This window comes from Mastomys coucha, unplaced genomic scaffold (assembly GCF_008632895.1).
Source record: "Mastomys coucha isolate ucsf_1 unplaced genomic scaffold, UCSF_Mcou_1 pScaffold2, whole genome shotgun sequence".
NCBI lineage: Eukaryota > Metazoa > Chordata > Mammalia > Rodentia > Muridae > Mastomys > Mastomys coucha.
This window is the reverse complement of record NW_022196902.1, coordinates 13,474,311-13,494,211: the sequence shown is the minus strand read 5'-3', so window position 1 is coordinate 13,494,211 and position 19,901 is coordinate 13,474,311. Positions and strand designations below refer to the sequence as shown.

The following is a 19,901-nucleotide window of genomic DNA, read 5'->3' as shown; positions in this document are numbered from 1 at the left end:
GGGGGCATGTGTGTAGGGGGGACGTGTGTGCGCAGGTGCCCAGGCATCTTCCAGAAGAGGACATGGCTACCCTGGGACTGCCGTCACAGGCGTCGTGAGCCAGTCGGATATGGACGCTGAGAAGCTTTGTAAAAGCGGTAATTAGTGCAGCAACTCAAGATGTGTTTCTTAAGAAACAACTAAACATGTTTAAAAGCTGCTGCCCAATAAGATTTTTTCTCAAAACAAATAAAAGTCTTCTAAACTCAATTAACAAAACTATAATAAATGAAGAGTTCAAGCCCCAGTTCCACACAATCTCCGCATCTCCTCTCACCTACCCACTGAAAACCTTCTCCAGATTCCCTATGACTTCCCCTTGTCATCTCTCTGACTGTTAGGCTTGCATATTAGCAAGTTTATGGTAGGAAGTAATTGCGGCCTTCTTGCCAACACACTCCTAGACCAGCACTACTGAGTGAAGGGCTTGTTTAACCAATGGTGACTTTTCTACAGGAAGCAGCCCTACGTGGAGAGTGTGTCACTTCCTGTAGGGTGAGAAAGCCATAGTCAACTTCAAGCTGAGACAGTGTGCTAAATACAGAATTAGAAAGAGGCGACATGTTGTGTAGTATCGCCGTCATAGAAGTGTATCAGAAGAAAATGTAGCAAACCTGCAAGTGGAGAGTGTTGAGTGAGTGCCGTTTGCTTCTAAGATCTCTAACTGATTTCTCTCTGTGGAGGCTTCTGGCCTAGGGCCTCCCACATACTGGACAGGTAGTTTTCACTCAATGCACTCCAGACTTACACTTTACTTTCTTATATGATTGTGTATGGCAATGTCCTGCTGAGACTGAGCTCTGACAAGCCTGTCCTGGTTCATCCTCTCTAGCACTTGAGCCTCTGCTGCCTGCTGGATAAACCACAAACTCCACAGACTGAAATCTAAAATGCTTTCCTCTTTGACACTCCTAGAACACAAGTCTCTTCTCCTAATGTCACCATTTCTCTTGATGTCCAGTATCCAATTCAGTCAGCTTCTGACTCGAAAAGGCTCTATGTATGCCATGCTCTCTAATTCCATTGATTTATATGTCCTATAACGAGCAATACACATTTTTTTTATTAATGCTTGAACCAAGTCTTGAGTCAAAGATGTGAGTCTTTCTAGGAACCAGAAGAAGGGAGAGTAATTTAGACAGAAGAATTTAATCATGAATCACAGAACAGGCTCCAAGCTTAGGGAACATGGAGTTTTCCAGTTATCTTGACTGAGAACTCTGAAGACTCTCTCTCTCTCTCTCTCTCTCTCTCTCTCTCTCTCTCTCTCTCTCTCTCTTTCTCTCTCCTTCCCTTTCTCTCTCTCTCCTTCCCTCCCTCTTTCCCTCCCTCCCTCCCTTGTGACTGTGTGTGTGTGTGTGTGTGTGTGTGTGTGTTCTGAATGGACAAGCCATATTATTAGAACAGTGCATTTGGAATATTGATTTCACACATTTGCCAGATAGATTGCAGGGGAAAGAGCCTGAAAGAGGCCAGTTAGCTGGTCCGAAGGAGGACAATAAGCCAACTGAAACAGTAGGAACAGCCACAATGTGTCTAATTCTGTAATTTAAGGATAACAATGCACTTGACCACCACCCTCTCTGGAGGTTCCATGCTATGCTACCGTGGGGCTCCCTTCATTGTTAAGATTGAAAGGTTTACTGGGAATGAACATGAGGTTTATCTCAAACCTATGGATTTCAATTATATATGCCACAGCTGTTCTTCATTAACTGACAAGACCAAGAACTGTCTGGACTTTAACCATTTGGTATTTACTGTAATTATTTCTCTTTTAATGCCGTGAGCCAAATTGGGTTGAGGGGGTGGGAAATGTGGGTGGTAGAGACATGGAACCCCTGGACCCAGGGCTGTAACTAACATTGATAACGTTCGTCTTTGAGATGCTGACTGGAGTTATTAAAGACCGGAAGCAAAACATCAGGGACTCAGGTCTTTTCTAGGCATTCCTCCAGTGTCGAGAGGAAAGTCAAAATGCTTCTGAGGCTTGTTTCTGTGAGAGGGAAAACCACAGTGGCCTGCGAGGGCCCAGAGATTCCTTTTCCTTTGTGTTTCAGAGAAGAAGCTGACGTTCACCACTAAGGGAAAGCAGATGGGTTGTCACAGCCTTCTTGGTCACTGAGACTAACTTTACTATGAAGATGAATAACTTTGAGCTGTGGAGAGCAGGAACACTGGGCCCAGGACACCTGAGAGGCTACGAAAGAAAGCCAGCAAAGAAGAAATGAGCATGTGGAGACAGATTGTCATAAGTGGTCCCCAGATTTCTCCCAGGGATAGCATTTGGACACTTGTTAAAAATGTGGAATAGCTAGTACCATCCCAAACCTCCTGAAATGGAAGCCGTGGCTCAGACGAACACTGCGAGTTTTTCTTAGGTGTATCCAGTGATTCTAATGCACATTCAAGTTGAGGATCAGCATGACCTGCAGGTGGACAACAAATATTCAGGGTTTTTTTTTATAAAAAATGTTTTGTTGGCTGCACATTAATAGGGCTTGGAGAGAAGAGGAGACAGCAGAATAAGGGCGAAGTACACAGTATAACCATCAAGCCATAAGCACTTCCTTCTAAGATCTCGTCTTTTACAGAAGCATTCGCCTCCCTGTGCTGTGCATCCCAACCAAAAGTCGCATCTATTGGATCCTGCCACAGAGAAAATACCTGACTTAGGAAATTATAAACATAAGTAAGCAAAAACTGAGAGTGAGCTGGGCGGTAGTGGCGCACGCCCTTAATCCCAGCACTTGGGAGGCAGAGGCAGGCGGATTTCTGAGTTCAAGGTCAGCCTGGTCTACGAGTGAGTTCCAGGGCAGCCAGGGCTATACAGAGAAAATATGTCTCAAAACTGCCCCCCCCGCCAAAAAAAAAAAGCTGAGAGTGACGAAATACATAAAGTTGTTATCTAAAATGCATTTGCCATACGTATGAATGGAGGGAGAGATGTGTAAACACAGCTATAATATGCATTCTGAAATAACTTTAGAAATACATTTTCACTCAGACAAGAATTTTAATAGTGACATTTAATTATTTTTCTTTTGTAGCTTAAGGTAGCAATATACCACAAATGATAGTAAAATGACTGTGCTGTACTTTTTATTGGATTATGCATGTCCTCCACACTTATTACTTTGACACATACGAGGAAGGAATGTAAGACTATACAGTACAATATTTGGGGGAATAAGAATAATATGAATTCCCAAGCCATGTACATACCAATGTACAAAATCCTTGAAGAAATGGTGAAATAAGTGCTTTTTCTACTTAAAACTTTTTTCTTTTCTTTTTTATGAACCATAACACATAGCCATGCCTCTTAAGAACTCTGAAGGAGGCTGTGAAATCCGTCATCCTAGCAGGGATTCAAGAGGCTCAGGAATGGAAATCCTTCCATTTAGATGCAGAGAGTGACACCCAGACAGATTGCAGTCCCTTCAGGGGTGAACCCTTCCTAGATGCTTGTCATAGACTTGTGAGTACTTATTGTTGGTGCACAGAAAGTTCATCACAGTCTCTACACATAAATATTGGCTTCAAATGTGTATTAAGTTGCAAGAGACTTGGATCCTTGCAGCAGCATGCCACAGTAACTTTCTGCTTTCTTCTCTCTTAAAGAAACTATTGCAAACCCTTAGGAGCCTCTTCTGAAATGTCTTCATAAAGATTAAACTATACAGCTCATTTTAAGAAGCAACGTTTCAAACACCAGATAAAGTCTTGAAACCCAGCTTGCTTCAACAATTTAATAAAATTATGACTCATTTCAGTAAGAACATGCTTTTTTAGTAAGAAAAAAAAAGCTTTCTGAGCTATGTTTGAACGCTTAAAGCACTTGGGACACTCACACACCCAGTCAGCACAAGTCTCGAACTCCTAAAAGATTAAAGACAAAATAAATTGGTGTGTATTGAGAATGAAAAGAAAAATCCCCAAGGGTACTGATTTATAAACAGAAGTAACACTAAAAGTCCCCTGAAATCCCCCAATCGCCAATCCTTATAAATTCAGCACTTCGCACATCGCTCCTTTGGGAGCCTGTAGTTAAAGGAACAGGGATATCTTCGCTGATTTGGGGCTGGTAAACTTTTCAAATTACTCCCAGCAGGGTCCTTACTGTTGAGTCCAATGATTCTCAGACTTCCTTCAAAGGTCTCAGCTGAGACCCTTTAAGACAGTTTTCTCATGTTGTGGTGTCCCCCAACATAAAATTATTTTCGTCAGTACTTCATAACTGTAATTTGGTACTTGTGAATCATAATGTAGAGATCAGATATATCAAATATGCAGGATAACAACCAGGCGATCGGTCCCGAGTGGGTCGGGACCCACAGGTTGAGAAGCCGCGGTTTGACTCTTGTAAAAAAGAATCCTGGGTGCAAAAGTGGGGGTTCCTGAGAACTGCTAGGGGTTGTTTGTTTGGGATCCAGTGGATTTGTCCAGCAAGTGTTTGATGCAGGACCCGAGCACACTCTGCAGAGGCAGTGGTGCGTGGTGGGCACCTCTTGGGGTGGGTGGGCTGGGCATGTGTCTAAGTGAGGGAGGAAGGGCTTGTGACAAAACGTTGGTGGTGTGCGGGTTGCAGGATCTGGGAGGGGAGTGAAAAACGAGCACGGGGCTGTCAAAGGCTGTAGCCACAGGGCTGACTGTATTTAAATATCCTTTGTCGCTTACTAGTGAATTAAAGATGTCCCTTTAAAATTAAAACATGAAAAACTGGACCTAGCCAAAAATCGTTGGGGGAGTTGGGGAAGTATGCTCACACTCTCTATTCAACGGGTCATCCCTCACCCTCTCAGCTCCTGGGTAAATCGGGGTCGGGGCGCAGTTGAAACCCTAAGGCAGGAATGCCCCAGCGCCCCCCATCGAGGTGCCCTTGAGTGGAAGCGCTGCTGGTTCGGGCTCCCGAACCCCGGAGCCTACCGAGAAGAGCGACCGCGCTACGGCTGCGGCTACCGTAGCTCTGAAAGCAATAACAGCCGGACCCGTCGTGAGCGGGCGCCACCCGGCCAAGGAGCGGGGTTTGCGTAGGAAAAGGCGCCGCCGCGGGCCCGGCCGCCCCTCCCCAGCCCGGGCTCCCCGCCCGCCCGCCGTCCCGGCCTCGCTGCGCGCCAGGAGCAGCTCCGCCGCGCGAGAGGCGAATGGGAGCGGCGGCCAGGCAGGCTGCAGCTCGGGCGACCGCGGAGGCGGCGGGCAGGGCGCGTGCGCACTGCAGGGGCGCCAGATTTGGCGGGAGGGGGAGTGTCCAAACCTCTTTGTTTGATGGCATCTGTTTACAGAGTTACACTTTAATATCAACCTGTTTCCTCCTCCTCCTTCTCCTCCTTCTTCTCCTCCTCCTCGGTGACCTCCTTCTCCTCCCCTTTCTCCGGAGAAACTTCGCCCCGGCGGTGCGGAGCGCCGCTGCGCAGCCGGGGGAGGACGCAGGCAAGGCGGAGGGCAGCGGGAGGCGGCCACCGGTGCGGTACCCGGGGCTCTTGGCGGAGCCCCGGCCCGCCTCGCCATGGCCCGGAGACCCCGGCACAGGTAATGGGGAGGTTAGGCGGGCGGCCTCGGGCTAGGGCGCGCTGGGATCCAGGCATCCGGGAGCAGGTGGGAATGCCTTCCCTGTTGGTTTGCAGGGCTGTCAGTCAGTATCTTGGTGGCAAAAGCCACTCTGGAAAAGGATGAATGGAAAACTCTGCGAGGAGCGCTCGGGTACAGTGGGAAGCATGCCCGGAGGCTATTTCTTCTTTCTTTTCCTTTTCTTTTTTCTTTTTTGCAAGTTGCAAAAAGTGGGGGTGGTAGGGGCGGGGTGGGGTGGGGGGCGCTCGGCACTTTTCAGCCAAGGACTGAACGGTTCCATCAGACCCGAGGAGCCCACCAGGTGTTTGATGGACACTTGATGCCCTAAGTGTCGGCGAGGGAGTCGCAGCCTAATTGCTGCATGCATTGAGGTGTGTTTGCACTTGAAGAGCATATGGCAGATATAGGGAAAGGCCGGGTTGTTTAGTGGCTGCAGGTAGTTCATTTAAATTTCATTCATTCATTATGGAGGCGGGAGAGGTGGCAGCTGACAGGCAGGCAGCTGCAAAGATTTTAGGGGGACAAAATGGGTTTGCAGATTGTTTTAAACCCCGTTGTTTGAAGATTTTTGTGCTTGTTCTGGGAGACGCTTTTATTTCTATTGCAAACACTGCACGCGCCCGCGTCGCACATGTCACCGCACCGGCCGAGACGATGAGTGCACTCTCTTTCCATTTTGGCCCCACCTTCGGGAAGAGAGATCCGAAAGAGAGAGAGAGCTCCTCCGAACTGTCAGTTGCTGGCCGCTCAAGTCCGGCCGGCCTCGGGGTTTCCCGAGGACAGGTCCGGGCTCCCAGAGAGCAACGGATGCGGGGGTTAGCTCGGTGGCGGTCGCCGCTTGGCGCAAAGTGCTGGAGGCAAGCGGCACCCAAGGCAGCTGCAGCGCACCCGGGGCGATGTCGCCGCTCTTCTCCTGGGCCGCGCACACGTGGACGCAGCTGAGGTCGCCTCTGCTCCCGGCACTCTGCTCCAGCTGCTTTAGGTAGCCCGCCTCTGGCACAGCCACCGGACGACCCTAAGGAAGATTCTGGAAAAAAAAAAAAAGTCCACGGAGACAAAGTCTATCCGGGCCCGCCTTTCCACCCGTGGTTTGATTTTCGCTAAATTTAATCTGTTTTTTTTGTTTTGTTTTGTTTTTTGTTTTTTTGGAGCCATCAGGTACCGGCCGTGCAGGGCGCGGGCTCTGGGAAGTTGCACGCGCGTGGGCGTGGGCCCTGCAGCGCACCCTCGGGATGGGCCAGGCGGGGAGCGGCAACCGCTGGGCATCGGAACAAGAAGGGCGTGAATTGGGGAGACCTTGAATCTTGGCTCCCAGTGCCTGGCCCCGGGCCTGCCGCGCCGGCCTAAGAGCCACCCTTTAAGAGGTTTCGCCTTTCGCTTTTGGGACCTAAACCGCCAGCACCAGGGTCACCTGTTCTGCAGAAAGCTGAAACCTGCAGCAGGAGGAGGGAGTTAGGAAGGGGTGCTCCGAGGAGGTGCGGCCCGGGCTGGCTGCCCCAAGGTTCGGTCTGCACGGGGCGTGGCCGCGCAGGTTCCCCCGCGGCTCCCAGGTAGCCCGGAGCGGAGGCGGCGGGGAGGGGCGGGAGCCTTGAACTTGACTCAGGGGGAAGAGAAACCCGGCTGCGGGCTCGGAGCCGTTTCTTGCAGGGCTAGCTTCAACTCGGCAGGGATTATTAACCAGGTCAGCGAAATGAGTCTGAACCCCTTTTCTAGAATCTCGTAGCGGCCACAGGCACTTCCTCCCGCTCCCCTCCCTCTTCCCAGCCCCCCCCCCCGTGTTCTTTTTCGTTTCTTTGCACAGTTTGTTTCCTTGATAGAATGTAACATTCATAGTTGTACTCTTGTAACCACACCGGCTCTCGCAGGTGGAGCAGTCGAGAGCATCTAGCTTGAAATCAGCCTTTGAAAGTCCTTTGACTGTTGGGTCTGAGATCTTGTCGGAGCAGATAAAGGAAAAGTTATTTCAGGTCCTTTGTCGAAATTAATCATGCTACCGAGGCGACCAGGTCATTTTAGAGCAAGGAAATCGCATGCAGAGCTCAAAGGCAAGCCCCTTGCCCACGCTGACAACATCCTGCACTCACCCAGCTGCTCTTCTAGCCTTTCAAGACTTCCAAGAGTCACACGCCACATTTCACCCCAAGATTTTGGCTTTGCACATCTGCCGAGGGCCTGCTTTTTAAGAGGCGCTCTGGAAAGTACCTTATAAATAGAATCCCCGCCCTAATGTGTAAGTTGGGATCCACGAGAGGGAGGGAGATTTGTCCAAATCAAACGACTGGGTGCAGGGAGAACTAGGGCCTGGTAGAGCTTTGCTTCTAGAACCCCTGGTCCTGTGTGAGCCCAGTTCTCCCTCACCTGACTGTCGACTGCCCCCTGTGGGCGACTAAGGGTGTTGCTTGTTTTTAGATTAAGTTTTGACCAGAGGAAAATTTGCTTGGAAAATGTCCACGGTGCTGAAAGTGACATCTCCAGATCTGGGCAAGCCGAATAGGCAAATCTAATGAGAGTTAAATCGGTGACTCCACTCTCAGGTCCAACGCGTTGGCTTTCTTGGTATCCCTGATAGTTCACAAAGGGATGCTTCATCCTGAGAACTTTCCAAGTTCTTTAACAGAAGGGAATTGCCAGCCAAAAACGCTAATTTACAGTTCTGGGCACATAACTTTTGTTTTATATTAAGGAGAAATTCGTAATTACTACTGTTCAGAAGTTATTTGCCGCCTCCTGTTTAATGTTGGAAATAAAACTGCTCTTGGTTAAAAGGATTTACACTAAGTGGAAAAAAAAATTTCAGATCATGAATAAAGTTTCCTGGGATTTTTTTTTTTTTCCTTTTTGGTGGTGTTATTTTAAGGTTAGATCACATCCTGTCACCATGAAGACTGAATCATCAGTTTGAGGCTCAGAGTAATAGTTTTAGATGATGAAAATCCCAGTGTTTGATAAACATTTTGGCTTAACTTTTAGGGGGCTGGAAATATACCTTTAGTGAGTTAGTTTGGGAAGACAAATCCTATTATGAATGTAAGTTTGCCTTTTAAAAATAATTTTCATTATGATGTTGTCTTATATCATTCTACTGGTCGAGGTTTGATGGGTTTTTCAGTTTTACAATGGTGAATTTTAGTGGAGTTAAGTGTATAATTCTTCATATTTTAAGTTTTATAGGGAGTGATAACAAAAACTAAACTGCAGAATTACTCTATTTAATATATAATTGATAAGCTTGGAGTTCCTTCAGCTGACATCAAAATTCACATTGTTACTCAACCCTGTAAAAGAAAAGACTGTTTTGAAAACAGTCATTTTTTTTTTAACCTGTAGATTTCATCTGGGGGAACCCATTGGTTTTTAATTAGATACATTGTAAGATATTTTAGACTCCATTCAGTCAAAGACAGAAAAAACCAGAGTAAGTAGGATTCTGAATAGCCAGTGCCCTGGTAATGTGCTTAGTTACTCTGGAGACAGCATTGTAAACACAAGCACAGCTTGCATAGAGCAGACCTGGAGTTTTGAACGATTTGCTATTTATGTTAATCACACAACAGTTTGAGGGCTGTATCCTTTCCCTTCCTGGTTAGTTGGGTTTTTTTGTTTGTTTGTTTGTTTGTTTTCTAGTATCATGGTCTTTAAGAGGCAATCACACTATGCTTTTGAATGTATTCTGTTTTGATTTTTATGTTATCAGACTACCAGCACTGTTGAGACATACTTGATTGGTCTGTTGTATTCAGAAACTGTTTAAATGATTGGTATATGACAAAGAGTTTGAGTGTGTACTTATAGAAAGGACATGGGTTCTTGTTCTTCTCATTATCCTTAACATTGACTTTTAAACTCAAGTGTTGATTGCTTGGGAGTTTGCCAGATGTGTAACCTGTCACTGATCTAACAGTAACAGGTTCAAACATGCAGAGCGATAGAAAATGCCAGGGCTCCTGGTGTCTCTGTGGATACTAGTAACAGCAAAACCAGTTTACAAATACCACAGCAACAGAATGCAGAAAACCTCATTGCGCAAGTGTGCAAGGTTTTGTCTCTGTAGACTTTTAACAAGCTTGCTGAAGAGTTTCTGTATGAGTTTCATAATTTAATAGTTTAGATCCTCTGCTTTCAGCCCATGTGTGTCCATTCTTATTTCTGCAGCATATACAGCAGCGATGAAGATGATGAAGACATTGAGATGTGTGACCATGACTACGATGGGCTGCTGCCCAAATCTGGAAAGCGTCACTTGGGGAAAACTAGGTGGACAAGGGAAGAGGTAACTAGTCATTTTATCAAAGCATAGCAAAACTCTGTAGAGTCTGTAATTGGTGAAAACTGGAAACTGAAATTTTGGCTAAGCTACATGTGCTCCCCTGAAGACTCTTGAAGAGGTTATCTCGGCATGCCGTACAGCATGCTCCCGGTCTGCTTTCTCTTCCTAACCCGTTGAGTGCTCCTTGAATGCTTTCTCCTTTTTCCTTTACACTTGGCTTGTCCATTTCTCATTCTGGAACCTCACCACTCCCTACACTTTTTCATCGTATCTCTGCACATTGCCTCTTCTGTGACACTATTACTAGCTGACATCTTTAAGGCAGGGTGCCCCCTCCCATAGTTCCATACCACTGGGCACATGCTTGGCTTTATTGGTGTTGTTACATGTATTTCTTTCCCAACACACTGCAAATTCCTTGATGGTTAGGACTAAATTATCTCTTCACCTTCGTGTTCCTCGAACCCAAAGTTACTTGCTAGAATGTAGGGTAGTAATAAATGTTCTCTGAATAAATTAATGCATAGCTATTTTCTAAGCTAAAGCAGTCCTAGAACTCATTGTGTTGTAATATATTCATCAAATATTCTTTACATATGATATTCACACGACCTATGTACGTGAACGATTATTCTGAAGACATCTAGTAATGGGCAAAGATAAACCCACTTCTTTCTAAAGCAAAATCATTAACATATGAAGAAAGGTTTATTATTTCTTTACTGAATTATGGCATTGATTGTATGCTAAAATCAAAGCTCCTGAGAACAGGTGGAAGGACTCCCAGGGAGGCACTTAGGGAAGGCATGTCCTGTTTGTTAAGGTCAGGCACATGGATGCTCCCTTGGAGTATGACTTTCTGTTTTTAACCGTGGATCCCAGATTCTGTCTGTCATGTCATTCTGTGTGAATAGTATCTTTGCAGAGACCTATGAATACTGTGTTTACACAGGTGTGCATGAGCTAGCATGCCGATGGGTGTGTGAGCTGATGGAACCAGCGTGAGAATGTCTAGTGTCTTCTGTGTTCTGACACACTTGGTCATTCATAAACTCTGAACACATTGCTATAGGTCCTTAATTACTTTACTGCATTTAGTACACCTTCAAGTTAAATGTGTCACATATCTTCTACTTTGCATGTGGAGAAGGTTGAACCAATGGGAAGTGGTCTCAGCCATGGTCTTATCTTTTCGGGGTTGAATGGTGATGAAATTTAACATGGGAATTCACTTTTCTCCATTCAGTAAGAGTGTCAACAGTTACCATCTATTAAACACTAACACATGCCAGGCTTCACTGTTTTACATAATGGTATTGTGTAATCTCCAGATAACAATGTTGATACTACCATTCCTATCTTATAGATGACAATAGAAATCTGTTTGTATAACTACTCGACAACTATGTCAAAGTAAAAGTTTTAGTGTGCCTGTGAACAAGTCTATGCCCAGACCAGTATATTACATTAATATTGGCTTTATTTGAGTGGTCTTGAAAGCTTCCCCCTCACCCCCCACTGGATCATGAGGTTGATTCCTTTATTCATTAAACTTGGACAGAGCTATTCAGTGAACAACTGATGTCCTAGGATTCTCTTTACATGCCTTAGGACGAAAAGCTGAAGAAGCTGGTGGAGCAGAATGGGACAGACGACTGGAAAGTCATCGCCAACTATCTGCCCGTGAGTGAGACACTCTTCCTTCTTCCTTCTTCCTTCCTTCTTTCCTTCCTTCCTTCCTTCCTTTCTCCCTTCCTTCCTTTCTTTCTTTCTTTCTTTTTTGAGAATGGGAAATCTCGTCTGGATTTAAGAAATTATTGGAGAGTTTATTAAAATACTATGTATTTGTTCATGTAGACTTAAGAGGAAGAGACCCATCCGTGATTTTTTAGATCTGACTACACAACATATAATTGAGGTTTCTAGAGTTACTATCAAGAGATTTTGATTTTTTTCAACAATTGCTTCTTGTTTTGTTTGAAAATATCCTGATAATATAAGTTAATGTTCTGATGGGTTGCTAATGGATAAAATTTTAAACTTGGTATTTCCTCCAAGTTAGCTTCTAAATTCCCCTATTCTCATCAACAACCACATTTTTGGTATGTGGGTTTAAAATTCTAGAGTACCTGTTGACTTACACCCTCCCAGCTCCATCTCAGTGAGTCGGGAGCCCAGGAGTCCTTCTCACCTGCTTCATTCCTACAGTCTGGTCACAGAGCAGCTGCCCTGCCCTCTCTGTCACAGTGGCTTCCTGTTTAGCTTCACCACGTGTACTCTTTCAGCTTTCCACCAGTTCCAAACACTGTTAGCTGAGGGAGCTTCCTAAAGGGCAACTACTCCTAAATGCTCTGCTTGCCTCGGGTGTCTGAGTTTCCAGGTTTGGTCTCCTGCACCAGTAAAAACAACAAAAAAGCAAACGAAACCCAACAGTGGTGACAGATTCTCCCAGGGCAAGTGCACTGCCTTGACCTGGAGCCCAGTCTCTCTCCTGTCCTCTCCCTCCTCTACCCGCTCTGCTTCCCGCTTCCTCCCCACGAGCAGCTCTGGCTGTGCTCATTTCTGCTTTTTCTCCTCTGAGCTTTTCTTCCTGCTGATTTCACCCCCCACCCCCTGCGCGCACCCCAGAATGTTCTCTTTTGCTTCTCCAGTTAAAAGTTCTGAACACCCTCCAAAGACTGTATCATGAGCTCTCGGATGCCTCTGAAGAAAGTAGAGCTTCATCTTCAAGAGTCCTTTTCTCCTCATCCCCAGAGCACTTGGCTTAGGTCTCATCTTAGAGAGAAAGTCAGCCTTGGGTGGTAATCAGTCACACGGCCATCTTTCTTCTAGGATTATGTCTAAGAAAGCAAGAACGTTTTCTTGTTTTCATTCCATCTGATCTAAGTGTTTATGGTCCTGAACACACTGAGAGGTTTGAATGGGAGGCACTTCAGTTCTTTAGGATGGATTTTTGTTGAGGCGTGGCAATGTGGAATTGCTAACACATCTTAAGCCACAGAGGTACAAACCACAGACTGAGGTTAAGGTTAAGTCATGTTGGCATCTATGTGTGTAATGTGATGCTCCTTCTATGCACGTGACAGACTATTCCCTTCGGACTCCAGTCTTAGATGCAACTTGGATGCATTCTCTAGTCTGTGAGCAGTGGGGGATAGATAGGTGAGCTCTCTGTACACGCTTCTAAATGTTCTTAGATGTTTTCACTTTGTATCAGCCACATGTAATCCCTACTGAACAAAGCCTTGGTGTGTTCTTCACATCTTATCATCCCAACGCTCTGTACTTTGTCTAGAACCGGACAGATGTGCAGTGCCAACACCGGTGGCAGAAAGTGTTGAACCCTGAGCTCATCAAAGGCCCCTGGACCAAAGAAGAAGATCAGAGAGTAAGTTCTGTCTCCATAGATGTGTGACTTGCAGTTAAGAATATTGCTAAAATGGGTCTGTCACCCCAAGGAAGCAATTCAAATCTACAAAGAGGAAGTAAAGGGCTCGCTCCTGTATGTCCAGTGGATGAAAGCAGATTGTTTCAAGATCTGAAGACCTTGTAACATTGAAGCTGACTCTTTCCATAACATTAAAACACAGATTATTTTTCTGTTTATCTGAAGGTGATAGAGCTCGTCCAGAAATACGGTCCGAAGCGTTGGTCTGTTATTGCCAAGCACTTAAAAGGGAGAATTGGAAAACAGTGTCGGGAGAGGTGGCACAATCATTTGAATCCAGAAGTTAAGAAAACCTCCTGGACAGAAGAGGAAGACAGAATCATTTACCAGGCACACAAGAGGCTGGGAAACAGATGGGCAGAAATCGCAAAGCTGCTACCCGGACGGTAATGCTTGGTCAACAAATGATTGAGAAGAATCAGGGGATGGTCACTAAACATTCTGTGTGTGGATGAATTACATTCTAGCAAATATAAGCATTTTGTCAGATAAACCAGAATCATCGACTTCTAGAAGTGGACGAGAGCTCAGAGTTTGTTCCATTGGACAACGCCAGTGCCACCTCAGTGGTGAGCCTCGGGCTTTTCTTTGAGCTTTCCTCCATCTGTGAAGTAGCTGATTTCATGAGCTAATGTTAGGACCAAGTAAGCTGAATGTAGGGTATTCTGTAAGCTAAAGCACGCTCCATGCCTAGAAGGGGGTGCAGACACACAGATTGCTTCCGGGCTGAGGCCATCCACCCAGTTCAGCGAACACTGGTCAATCCTCCACTTTAGCAATTTCCGTTTTCCTAACACCTACATTCACCTCATTTACCATTTGATTACTGTTTTTTTTTTCCTGTGACTATAAAAGGCTGTATGTCTAGAATTATCATGCCAACTTCAGGTTTTTTAACTAATTTTAATGTAATATCTTCTTTTTACCGAGCAAGGTGAGGAAATGATACCTTTGTGGAATATAATTATGGAAACTCACCTTTGACCCACTCCACTGTCTATACATTTATATGATTGATTTTTACCTATTTTGAGAAATACTTTTACTATAAATTTTAAAATAAACAATATTAAAAGTATTTTTATTCTTAAGCTTTTTCACCCCAAAGTGGGGAAAGCATTGTTTCAGGGATGGCTTATCTAGTATTTCCTTGTGTTGCACCAATGGGGCACCTCCCTAGTGGCTTGAGAACTTTAAGAAGCCATGGATCTGGTCAAAGGAGGTCTTTCCTCCCATGTGGCCTCAGAGAATATACCGTTGACTTTTTTCTAAAGACTAAAGGGGCAACTGAACTTCCTCTTTTTTTTTTTAAAACACACATTTCCCCACCCCCATGGAAATAGTAAAAATGTTTTTACTTAATTTTTTTTTGAACTAAGAAACTTTTCCTGGAAATGGAAAGAGTTTAGTAAAAGCACCTTGCAGTTTGAAACTATACTAGGGAGTTGAACGTGGTAGCAAATGCCTGTAATCCCAGCATTCAGGAAGGAGAGGCAGAAAGATCTGGAATTCAAGGCCAGCCAGACTGCTACTGCCCAGTCTCAGGAAATCAGCCCCTACTCCTCCCAAATGAAAGAAAATATACTGGGGCTCGTGTCTCACGTTTGAGGTATTGCTGAAGATGGAACACTGCTTCCCAGGACGCGTGCTCCCCTTTGGCTGTAGTGGCTTCCAAAGGGTAAGAGGGTCTTTTGACTCACACTTTATGCATGGAATTATGAGATGTAAAGAGTAGGTTCTGAGGCTTTGTCATTGCTGTTCCCAAGCTTGGCTAAGTCCCTTCTGTTGGTGTATGAACCCTGCTTCACCACAATGGAAGGGCTTTATAACAGAGAGGACTCTAAGTTCTATTAAAGTCCGGTGGCAGGTGAATACTGAGAACCCATGACTTTATCAAGGAGTCAAAATGCTAAAATAAAATAGCAGGAAATGCGATACACCCCAACTCATGTGAGCAAGAGAAGACTGGATTTTCAGTTAGGCAACAAGGTAGAAAAGACAAAGGCAATTTAAAAGAGGAAAAGAAAAGTTAGTGGTACCACAGTAATTAACATGAAAAAATAAAGCTGGAACCACAGAAATTAAAGGTGTTTTTTTTGTTTGTTTGTTTGTTTGTTTAAGAAACAGTTTTCTGTCGATTGACTGCAATGTGAGTTAAAAGTTTTGTAAAGTTAGTCTGTGGTACATTTCTACACAGGACTGATAATGCGATCAAGAACCACTGGAATTCCACCATGCGTCGCAAGGTGGAACAGGAAGGCTACCTGCAGGAGCCTTCCAAAGCCAGCCAGACGCCAGTGGCCACTAGCTTCCAGAAGAACAATCATTTGATGGCGTTTGCTCATGCCTCACCTCCGTCGCAGCTCTCCCCAACTGGCCAGTCCTCAGTCCACAGCGAATATCCCTATTACCACATTGCTGAAGCACAAAACGTAAGCCACTCCCAAAAAGGTACAGGGAGGAGAGAGGTGGTTATATCACTGGGGGTCATAAAAATACTTTACAAGTCATGTGCTTTCCATAGATCTTGTACAAGCATGGTCACAGATGGCCCTCGGCTAGACCCACTGTGGGAGGTAGGGAAAGGTACACTTGACTTATATTGCTGGAAACAAGAATGAGAAGTAGTTTGTCCATCACATAGATAGAAGTAGTGCTGAATAGAACCAAAGTCGTCTGATTCTAGTTTTCTGCTCCAAACCTGATTTAAACATAGTTTTTTAATGTAAATGTACTTGTATATATTACTAAGTCTTAAGAGTTGGTGGACAAAGTTAGATACACAGTCTGATAGCTTTCTTGTCCAAAATGAAAAATTGATGTAATACTATATTTAAAGTCATAAAGAGGAGATAGCTAACTTCTGAAATATGAAGGGAGATTATAAGTTCAATTCTGGCAATGATCTGAAGAAAATGAATTGATTTATACATCCAGTAAATGTTTACTTTCTTACTCAGAATCAAGGGCAGAACTGTGGTATTAATTTGGTGATGTCCCTCTTTATCCTCACTTGGGTTGGTATCATTTCTTCCTCATTTCTAGACATTCATATCTAGCGAAAAAAATTGCTTACAGTACATGGGAACAAAGTCTAAAGAGAAAAATATCAAGAAATGCTTATCATAGAGCTGATGATAAAATGACAAAACTCACCCAAAATCACAAAGATCATATGCAAATGTTATGTTAAACATATTCATGAGTAGTTTTCTCTTGGCTCTATCTGTTTCTTAGATTTGACTACAGAATTTCCAGAAAGGTCTCCAGTGAGCGAATTATCATAAAAACATCAGTGCTTTTTATTAAAGGAGCATTATTCTAAGAAAAGTACCCTTGGTAACAAATCTTTCATACATCCATGAACCCTTTCCCATTGTTCCTTTCTCCGATAGAGGAATGTTTTCTGTTGGGACACACAGACCTTTGGGGTCTCTCTGCCTGTGTTTTTTGAAATCATTAGCCATTTTTAAATATCTAGCTAACTTTCAAGTTAGAGAAGTTTTGTTTTGTTTTTTTAATCATTCTGTAAATTTTATCAACCAAGTACTTTCTGCCTTGGTCCCAGAGCAAAACTTTAGAGAGTGGAGTCCTCCTGAAGCACTTGTTTAGTAGGAATGACTTAGTCTTTGTTTTGCTTTACTGGTCTAGATTTCCAGTCACGTTCCATATCCTGTCGCGTTGCATGTGAATATAGTCAATGTCCCCCAGCCAGCTGCTGCAGCTATCCAGGTGAGATCATCTGATGGGCAAACCTGTTAGCTGAGCAAGGCATCACTTTTAAAGAACACTGGTTTTGTTTTGTTTTGTTTTCTACACACACACACATTTTATACCCTGTAGTAGAAAGAAAAGCTAACAGTGTTGCCAACCTACTTTGGGCCAGCCTTTACCTTTGGTGCCTTCTGGAATTTGATGATGGATCTGTGAGCATGTGCCCTAGCCTCTGTCTTACCTCTTGTTGCCTTAAGTCCCATATCACTTTGACTAGATAGTGGTGAATTCCAGGGGGGTGATTCCACATGGAAGCTCTCTGGGCTGTGTAAGGTACATCTCCCTCAGACCTTGTCTTTCCCTGCTTCACTTGAAATTCTAGAGACACTATAACGATGAAGACCCTGAGAAGGAAAAGCGAATAAAGGAACTGGAGTTGCTCCTGATGTCAACAGAGAATGAGCTGAAGGGACAGCAGGCATTACCAGTAAGACTGTTACCTTGGGATGGGCAGCTCTGCTCAGTCCTCTTCTCTCTCTCCTGTGTCTCCTTCTCTAAAGATGTTCTCCTCCAAGCTCTGTGTATCCACTAACAATGGCCAGACACCAGAAGCCACTGCTGACAACTGATAAAAGTCTGTTAGTCTCAGAATGTTCATCAACTCTTTTATAATCGGACCACAGTACCCACTCATGACTGTCAGCATCTATCTTTTAACAAAGCACAAAGCTCTCTGCCCACACTTTGCCTGTTTGTTTGACTCTTTCACTGTTATCTTTTTAGCCTGTACTTACATATCTTACAACCTCAAATTCCATTTGCAGTATATTTAGTATATACTTGTTTTTTAAAAGGGATATATACGTAAGTTACTTCTTTAAATGTTTGCTATCTTTTGTTTGCATGTATGAAAGCTCTCTGATGAGTAGTGATAATTTGTTTGTGTAAACACATACATGTTCCCATAGGTCTGTGCACAAATGCATGCAGATATATGTGCATACATGTGTCTAGGCCAGAGGTTGGCACAAAGTGTCTTTCTTGATAGATCTCCACATTAAAAATGTATTTATAGCCGGGCAGTGGTAGTGCACGCCTTTAATCCCAGCACTTGGGAGGCAGAGGCAGGTGGATTTCTGAGTTCGAGGCCAGCCTGGTCTACAGAATGAGTTCCAGGACAGCCAGGGCTATACAGAGAAACCCTGTCTTGAAAAACCAATAATAATAATAATAATAATTGTAATTGTGTCTGCATATGTACCCATGCTTGTGTGCACTCTTAGAGGTAAGAGGACAGCTTTCCAGAGTCTGTTCTCTCCTCCTGCTGCGGGCTCTGGGGATCAAATCTTTTTAACTGCTTAGTCTTTTTGCTGGCCATCACAGCCTACATTTTGAAACAGGGTCTCATGAAACCTGGAGTTTGTCCGTTTGGCTAGGCTTAGTGGCCAGAGAGCTCAGGGGTCTACCTCTCCAGTGCTGGGGTTACAAAATTGAACGTGCTATGAGTGCCTGAAGACCAAACCCAAGTTCTTTTGTTTGCATGGCAGTCACCTTTCAGACTGACACAACTCCCTTCCCTTCCTTTTTTGTACTGACAATTGAGCCTAGGGTCTCACACATGCTACATAGCATGCTCCCCCACCCCCACCCTTCCGAAGCTCTAGCCCTTGTGCAGACCATTTCTGAGTTCTTGAATGGGCAGCTAACTGAGAAAGGAGCTTGTGCTTTGGAGCTAGCTTAGCTACGCAGTGAGTGTGTGAACAGTGACACCCACTAGGGATTCGTCAGGTGAAATGTCCTTTGTTGTTGTTGTTAAATGATAAAATAATGTGCTTGTGCTAGTTCAACCACTTTTGAACTTTAGCTACTATTTGGCAATTTCTCCTCTTGCATGGTCATGCTGTAAGGGGACTTCTGTTAACATGATCTACTTTCCCAACCACATATACTCAGCAGCCCTAGCTGGCATCAGTGCAACCTATAGACTTAAAAAAACAAAAAGCAAAAAAGAATAGAAGCAACAGGATATGTACAGATAAAAGCAATTCTAATCATCGAATCCTTTCAAGGGTTTAACATGCAAATAGGACCATTTTTAAGTCATAGCAATTGGGAGCCGTTTGCAAATTAAACTTCAGTGGATTTCTAAGACACCTAAGACTTGTATTTTATAGCAGTCCCAAGGTTTAACATTTGACTAAAATCATAGCAACTGAAGCAATCCTCTAGGTATAAATTGGAGAGCTATTGCAAAGCTGTCACAAAGGAAACATCTTGACAACTGTCTGGCAGGCTTGAGTTTTGGATGAAGCAACCACTTTTTATCTTGCCTCCAACAGCGTCTGATACCTTGTGCAACAGCATTGCTAGATTTCTTCTTCCTTTCTTCTCCAATCCTTATTTCTACACACCCCCTTCCTCAGACACAGAACCATCCGTGCAGCTACCCCGGATGGCACAGCGCCTCCACTGTGGACCAGACTAGACCTCATGGAGACAGCGCACCTGTTTCCTGTTTGGGAGAACATCACGCCACCCCATCCCTGCCTGCAGATCCTGGCTCGCTACCTGAAGAAAGTGCCTCACCAGCAAGGTGCATGATCGTCCACCAGGGCACCATTCTGGACAATGTTAAGAACCTCTTAGAATTTGCAGAAACACTCCAATTTATAGATTCTGTAAGTAGAATTGCTAAGCCACGTTAATGTTTCTGGAAGAGGAATTGAGAAGTGGTATATCATAAATCATTGCCATTTTCTATAGCAAATATGCTTTGATCCTACATTCAGGTAAATGAAAGACTTTTAGTTTTTATGATTCCACTTCTCTCAGTGGTCTGATTTTTGTAGGCTACCCACACAA

General features: G+C 44.4%; 1 protein-coding gene across 2 annotated transcripts in view; it reads left to right on the top strand.

Moving 5' to 3' along the window:
• Nucleotides 1-5,317: 5,317 nt before the first annotated feature.
• Myb (MYB proto-oncogene, transcription factor) overlaps nucleotides 5,318-19,901 on the top strand; it is a 36,598-nt gene continuing 22,014 nt past the window's right edge. For both annotated transcript variants that reach the window (XM_031380559.1, XM_031380560.1), the window contains exons 1-9: nucleotides 5,318-5,571; nucleotides 9,763-9,880; nucleotides 11,489-11,560; nucleotides 13,173-13,265; nucleotides 13,491-13,711; nucleotides 15,523-15,757; nucleotides 16,977-17,057; nucleotides 17,422-17,526; nucleotides 19,463-19,717. In XM_031380559.1, the coding sequence (XP_031236419.1) occupies nucleotides 5,549-5,571; nucleotides 9,763-9,880; nucleotides 11,489-11,560; nucleotides 13,173-13,265; nucleotides 13,491-13,711; nucleotides 15,523-15,757; nucleotides 16,977-17,057; nucleotides 17,422-17,526; nucleotides 19,463-19,717 (1,203 nt within the window). In that variant the 5' untranslated portion in view covers nucleotides 5,318-5,548. The remainder of the gene's footprint in view (nucleotides 5,572-9,762; nucleotides 9,881-11,488; nucleotides 11,561-13,172; nucleotides 13,266-13,490; nucleotides 13,712-15,522; nucleotides 15,758-16,976; nucleotides 17,058-17,421; nucleotides 17,527-19,462; nucleotides 19,718-19,901) is intronic.